This window comes from Ciona intestinalis, chromosome 12, assembly GCF_000224145.3.
Source record: "Ciona intestinalis chromosome 12, KH, whole genome shotgun sequence".
NCBI classification, from domain to species: Eukaryota; Metazoa; Chordata; class Ascidiacea; order Phlebobranchia; family Cionidae; genus Ciona; species Ciona intestinalis.
Window position 1 is genome coordinate 3,580,965 of NC_020177.2, and position 7,271 is coordinate 3,588,235.

At 36.3% G+C, this 7,271-nt stretch overlaps 1 protein-coding gene across 1 annotated transcript; it reads left to right on the plus strand.

Moving 5' to 3' along the window:
* The first annotated feature begins 185 nt into the window (after positions 1-185).
* On the plus strand, positions 186-7,011 carry LOC113474737 (complement receptor type 1-like). The gene is made up of 14 exons (XM_026837010.1): positions 186-513; positions 775-956; positions 1,324-1,464; positions 1,713-2,028; positions 2,380-2,484; positions 2,692-2,786; positions 3,006-3,161; positions 3,369-3,594; positions 3,999-4,117; positions 4,689-4,918; positions 5,347-5,504; positions 6,124-6,260; positions 6,571-6,815; positions 7,003-7,011. The coding sequence occupies exons 1-14, from the start codon at positions 260-262 to the stop codon at positions 7,009-7,011; spliced, it is 2,373 nt and encodes a 790-aa protein (XP_026692811.1). The 5' UTR covers positions 186-259.
* The last annotated feature ends 260 nt before the right edge of the window (positions 7,012-7,271 follow it).

A 7,271-nucleotide genomic window follows, 5' to 3' on the forward strand; every position in this document is an offset into this window, starting at 1 on the left:
GTATTTATAAATGTCATTTTGGGTGACATTGTTAAAATGCATAGTCAAACATAGAAAACCTCATTGATTAATGTGGCAAACTCGATATATTTAGACATGCTTTTTTGAATAGACACTTACCAGCACCAAAAAATCTATATTAAAACTAAATATAAGATGCATAAACATATGATGTCATCCCTGTTTTAAAAAATTGGTGACAAGTTACCTGAACATAACACATAATTTTGATGTTAATTTAGCTGCAATTTTACCCAGAATGACCCCGCTAATCCTCCAAGAATGTGCCCCTTCTGACCCCAATCAAAAATGGGTATGTGACCCCTCTAACCCTGGACGAGTTCACCCATTGCATTCTTCATTATATATTAATATTGGGGACACAGACTCCAATCGTGCTGTTGCTTACCGTTACTCTGATCCAGGCTCAATACTGTTCTCACACCTTTGGAAAGCACGGAACGCTCTGAACAAACTTAGCTTATTATCCATATGCGCATTACACACAAACAAGTATGATTTATAAACATAACTTTTATCCTAGCATGAAAAAAAGTATAATTTTATTTGTTTTTATACCTTGACCAGGTAGTGTCTGACGTTTATTTGAGAGTTTTGAATTTTTTTTCGTAACTAAAGCTGAAATTTCTGCAGGTACCTAGAAAAAAATGTTAATTTTATATTACCTCAAAAATGTAAGCAGATTATTAGAACAAAATCCTTTTTAATAAAAATTTTAATTTTTTTTTAAAACTAAAAAATAAATTCTTCCAGATGCCCAGCTTTTGTTACACCACCTCATTCCAGTGCCGTGCCAGATATATGTGATGGTAAAACCTTGATAAATGTGAACACAGTATGCACAGTTACGTGCGACCCAGGGTACATGTTCACTGCACATAGAAGTGATTCACTAACATACACATGCGAGTCTGACAAGCAGTGGACATACCATGGTAAGTAATAATATATATAGTAGGTAACTTGCTTTATCCACGTGTAGCCAGAAAACAACAGTCGTTAAGCACCAGTGTTCTGTTTCATACACCCTGTGCCAGCTTATAAGTTACCACGTATGTAACTTTGCAGATAATTGTTTTTGTATGGTTGATAACTTAGACAACCCATTAGTGACCACTGGGTTGGCTGACTTCTAAAACATGGCTGAAAAGCCTACTGTCCCTTCTTAATTCTGATTTCGGACTAGATCTTATACATGGCTGAAATTCACGTTGCTATTTATGTATGACTCAATCGAAAACCTAGCTAAAAATGCTAAATATCACCATATATTTTTTACATTTTATTTTATTATTACCCCAGCCACAGCAGTATGCAGTAAGCCATGCCCTGCCCCAAGTCCAAGTCCCAATTTAGTATTTGACCCACCAGCGTGTGGGGATGGGTTTGCAACTTTCAAAGATACCTGTATCTTTCAATGCGACCCGGGATACGACAAAATAGGTAAGAACTCAACCCTTAACACCAGGCAATCCTACTTTTACAAGGTATCTATTTAAATGTAACCTTGAATAAGAGACACCTCTTCATTCTATTTTCCTCTCCCATTTGGTAATAAACAAGTAACATTTAAAGAATTATAAAACCGTAACCTCATGACTTCCATACACCGTTGTTAATTGTTTAAAACACATTCAGGAAATTTGGATGTTATGTTTTTCATTCATTCACTCACAAATTTTAATTTCCAGGCTCCAGTTTTGCGATTTGTGGGGCTGATGGTCTCTGGTCCACCAGCCCCCCTTTTTGTACCCGGATTTGCCCCCATTTACCCCCTACCAGTGCTCACCCATCTGCGAACCAAACTATCTACGCAACTCCTGAAAACTGTGACTACGATAATGATAAATATGGTTCTGTTGTAACTGTTGGCACCCAATGTAAACATGTATGCCCCCCACCCTACTTGCCGCATACTTCACTCATAAGGACTTGCATGGCTGATAAGACCTTTGATCGTTCTGTGCCAGAGTGTTACATACCTGTCTCCGTTGGTCTTGCTTACAAGTAAGGACTGTATTATACTTTATACTCTATTCTTTTGGATAGCATTCTTGGTGTCGTGGTAATGGGCCAACTCTCTCCTAAATCTCAGCTGCCATAGCATTCCAGTTTAAATTGTTTTCCCATATTCTGTACTATTTATTCTTTATTATCCTTTAGCTTGGTATGCCATGAGACATAGCGTGGTATGTCATGGAATATATAATAAATTTGTCTTGAATAATATGTCAAAGTGTTAATACTTAAAAAATTAATTGCCAAAAAAGTTCTATCAGACTTTTAATTTATCTGAAAGCAACAGCTTATATAAGAAGCATTGATAAACCTATTTAAAAGCTTACGAAAATTTCACAGCCCCTTATTGTGCCCTGAACCCCCTCCCCACCCGCAAGCACTTGGATTCCTCATTGAAGTCGCCTCATGCACCCTGCCCGACAACACTGTACGACAGTGTGCATGGTATGTTTAGAAATATTTTTAAGAAATTATTTTATATTTGTGTCTAAAATTTATCCAATCAAACGCAACTAAAGAATTGTTTGACATGAAAAATCTGCAAAAAATGATTAAATCTCAGGGTATAGTCAAAAGTTGTGTACAGTAGGTATAACTAAAACTGTAAATTGTCTCAAACAAATATAATTAATCTTTTTTTCTGGCTCACAGGTATGGTTGTACTGCTGAATACATGATTCCAACAGACAATGCAATTCACTGCTTGGCTAATATATATACTTGGCCAGATCCCCCTACCTGTAAAAGTAAGTATTTTGTTTTACAACACAAAAAAAACGCGGACCTCTAACCTTGGCCGAGCTGTCAAGGGAAGATCTCTCATCCATTACTATTAAGTCCATGTCACTAAAACAAGATTTTAAAAATGTCAATTTTTTTGTGTCTATAAAAATTTTTGACCCTTTAAAAAATTTAAATGTTAAAAAAGAATTGTAGCAAATACAAAAATATTAATTTTGATTTAGGGCGATGTCGTGCCATAAGTCCTCAATGTGCGGAAATGTCCGAGGGTGATGTGTGTGCCATCGAGTGTCCAGTGAGTCAATTGTTGTCGCACGGTAACGGTCGTCTTGTTTGTAATGCTGATGGAACATGGAGTGACAATATGCCTTACTGCGTTCGTAAGTAAACTCATACACACCAATTTTTTTGTTAGAAATATGAAAAGATAGTTAATCTAACAAATCAATTACACAAAAATTATTTTTTTCGACAAAAAATGCTCAATTTTTTTATTTTTTCATTTATAAATATTTAGGTAGTTTTACTTTTTTGCAGTTTTTTATGTTTTTTTTTAGAAAAGCCTAGTTTTTTACATTTTTATGCAGAAAAGCCTCAATTTTGGATTACCAACATCCTCCGATCGAACATGAGCAAGTTCTGTCTTTTCCACTCTTCCCGTATCAGTGTTGATCCCTACCTCCGACTAAAAGACTGCTCCCTAGCATCCAAGTTTGATCCTGATTATCTTTGGTCTTGGGATGGGATGTGGTCACTCCGTCATAAATCCAGCAGTTACTGTTTATCTGTACAATCTATTGCACATGGAGCAAGGTACTTCCGCTTTTTTTGTAGCGCAGTGTATAAGTAGGCAAATCGTGGGCAATTCCAGTTATGTACATAACATAATTTAATTTTTTTTTGTATAAAAAAGATCAAATTATTTAAAGAACGAAATGAAGGGATTCAACAGCAAAATTCTCATTTTAATTATAAGTTACAGTGTTCAATGAATGAATGAATGAACGTATTTTGCTTTGTATTCGCATGGCCAGCAAACAACAGTTATTATAATTATAACAGGGGTGATTTGTTTTATACACCCGATGCCTGCTTACAAGTTACTGCATATGTAACTTTGTGGGTAATTTTTTTTTCTATATAAATTTGTGATTACCTTTTTTTTTCTGTGTAAATTTTTGAGTAATTCTTTTTTCTGATTTTCATTTTTTTTATAGACTTATCCTGAGTGAATGCAACCCACCGCAACAACTCCAACAATGGAAAGGTTCAGGTGATCCACATCATCCTTATCGTATTCAGTTGAAATCTAATGAAAAATACATATGGAAATCAGGTAATACTAAATATCTATTTTAAAAATCTTTTAGCAGTTATAAGAAAACAATATATTTCCGACAATTGGTAGCAGTAGTAATAGGATTTTATCCAGAATCAATCTGATCCATGTTATAATATTATACTGCAACTGTGTATGATGGTTTTAACCACGAATGAGGCTATTCTATCATTGTATGTGTGTGTATGATATTCTACGGTGAGGCATGCCAAGTTACCTGCGACCTTAGATTATTATAAGGATTATTGTTTTTCCCGTTATTTCCCATTTTTTTATTGTTATTCTAGACAAAATAAAATGATTTAGATTATATTTAGTCCTGCTAAATCTACTGTGTTGCTAATAGCTAAGTATTTTTTTGATCACGTTGTTTTTGACTAACATTTTGTCATGGTCTTTTGTTTTACAATACAATGGCATTCGTAAAATAAGTAAAAACTTGTTCTTGATTGTTAGTTTGGATACCCTAATAATGACCACTGGTTACAGACAAGGGCACTAACCACTTTTGCAATCGCGCGGGTTTTTGAACATTAAATGCCTGCTAACAACAATGTTCTATCTCCAGGCTTTGGCACAACTGGTCCTATCCTTATTCACACTGATTCATTACTATACCACCACCCAACACTGGGTGTTGCCCATTCTTTATCATGGGTATCCTTTAATGAGAGTGAAACATACAAGGCACTCCACGCCATGCATTATACTGGTAATGCATGCCCACCTCTTGCCTCTGTGGTTTCTCCAGGTGGAAGACTATTACCACACTCCTGTACCGATGATTGGTCACCAATAGTAAGCACTAATATAGTTTCCAGATTAAACTATATTTTTTCAAATTTTCGGCAAAAGATACATATTTTTGACATTTATTTGTGCAGATTTTTTTCCGAACTAGCAAAATTGCAACCAATGCAAGTTAGTGTCATGGCTCAGTGGTCCCACGCTTGTAATTTAATTAAAGATTGTTAAAGTTCCCAGATTGGAAAGTTTTTTTTTTCACAAATTTTTTTTGCGTGTTCTTTCGTCTGAAATAAAAGTATTTTGAGTGATTTGTACAGATTTTTATTTTTTTTCGTTGGTGATGCTTTTGGGTCACTTTTGAGCATTTCTATCAACACACAAGCTTCAGTTTTCGTTGGTAACGCATGCCCCTTTAATCGATATGTATATTCATATATTGACCATATATACAAACTTTTTGTTGAAAACATTTATTGTAGAACCAGGTATGTACATTTGAATGTGGGGAAGGCTATGCTAAAGATTACTTTACACCTACCAAAACAACATGCTTGAAAACTGGTGTTTGGTCAGCCATCAATTTTGACTGTGACCGGGCATGTCCAGACTTGTCCCCTCCATTTCGTGGTCAAATCAGGTGAGAATTTTCACATAAATGTCATAATAATAATTATTAGCACCATCTTAATGGTTGTTGTTTTGGCCCAGTGGTTCGGCGCTTGTATCGTAACTGAATGATGCATTCAATTCTAGATTCTGATAATACTAACAGCATTTTGCAATACATTTAACGGACATTGCTCCAACCCAGTGGTGACTAAATAAATTGTAGCATCCTGGGTGTCAGGATAATGTGCCAACATTGGCCTAAATCACACTGCTGCTGGATTGCATTACCGTAGCACCTCAGGTCTTCTCCATATAAAGTAGAAAAGAATACTACACCTGGTTGTAGAGGTAGTGAGCCAATTATGGAGGAATTTCTAGGTCCCTGGCGTGCCCTACTGTACCGGAACCTCACCCATATACAATGGAATTTAAGATTTTTATCACTGGGTTCAACTTTAGTGTGATTTTACCTATATGTACATGCAAACATTTTGTTACAGTGCTACTCTAGCCTAAATCCCAGGTTCCCTGGCCTGCTTTACCGAAGAACATCACCCATACAGAATAAAATTAAAGTTTCTGTTCACTGAATTTAATTTTCTTTGTTGTACCTTTACTTATATAAACATTTAAACATTTTATTACAGTGGTTGTGGTGATGGTGTGAAAACTGTTGGCACATCATGTGATGTTTCATGTGAATATGGTCATGAACTGGTGGGTAGCACGACAAGGGTTTGTCAATGGGATGGGAGATGGTCTGGAACGGATGCTGAATGCGATGGTAAATTTTTTGACAAAATTGTATAGTATGTTGCAGTAAGATACTGCTGTTTTTTTGCCAATGGGTATTTGCCTATATTAACAAAGACCATTTACAGATTTATATATGAACATAGAACATTATTATATTTACAAAATTATATATGAAAATTAGTTAGGTTGGGACTATTTTGGGTGTATGTGTCCTTAGGTAAAACACTTAACGGCATTTTCTCCAACCCAGTGGCTTTTATTTCTAATATTACATTATGCTTAACAGAAACATCATTATAATATAAAAATGTTTTCCAAAAAAGCAAACATTTTCACAGTGCCTTGTCCTACATCGCCACCTGTTGCCAACTCTGAACTTTTACCACCGGAGTGCGCCACACACCCCGGAACCCTCCTCGCTGGGGCCGTGTGTAACTACGAGTGCTTAGAGGGATACCAAGTGGAGGAAAACCCAGGCGTGACGAAACTATCGCGAATGTGTTTTCAGAACGGAACGTGGTCTTCACCTGCACCAGTATGCGTGAGAGTGTGCCCACCACAAACAGACCCTCCAAATGGCAGGGTAAGGGGATACATTAATAATTTATTGAGTTTTGGTTTAATAATTTCTGGCTCAGTGGTTCAGGCGCTTGCATTGTAACCAAAGGGCACCAACTCTGGTGGACCCAAAACTGTTATAGATTGGCATGTGTTCTTAGGTAAGATATTTAACTAACATTTCCCAATCTAACGGACATTGTTAAACCCAGCGTCACTAATGGGTTGTCCAAATTGTAAGCCACACCGAGCAAAAATCATTCACAAAGTTGAACAATCTGGAAACTCATAAGCACCAGAGAAAGATGCTGCAAATGCCTGTCTGACTGAATGCAGTATTGCACGTTAAGAACAGAAACATTACTTTTGAATTGATGAATGAATGACTGTAACTTAATTTATCCTCGCGTGGCCGGAAAACGACAGTCGTTATCACACGGGTTTAACACCTCGTGCCAGCTTACGAGTTACCATGTATGTA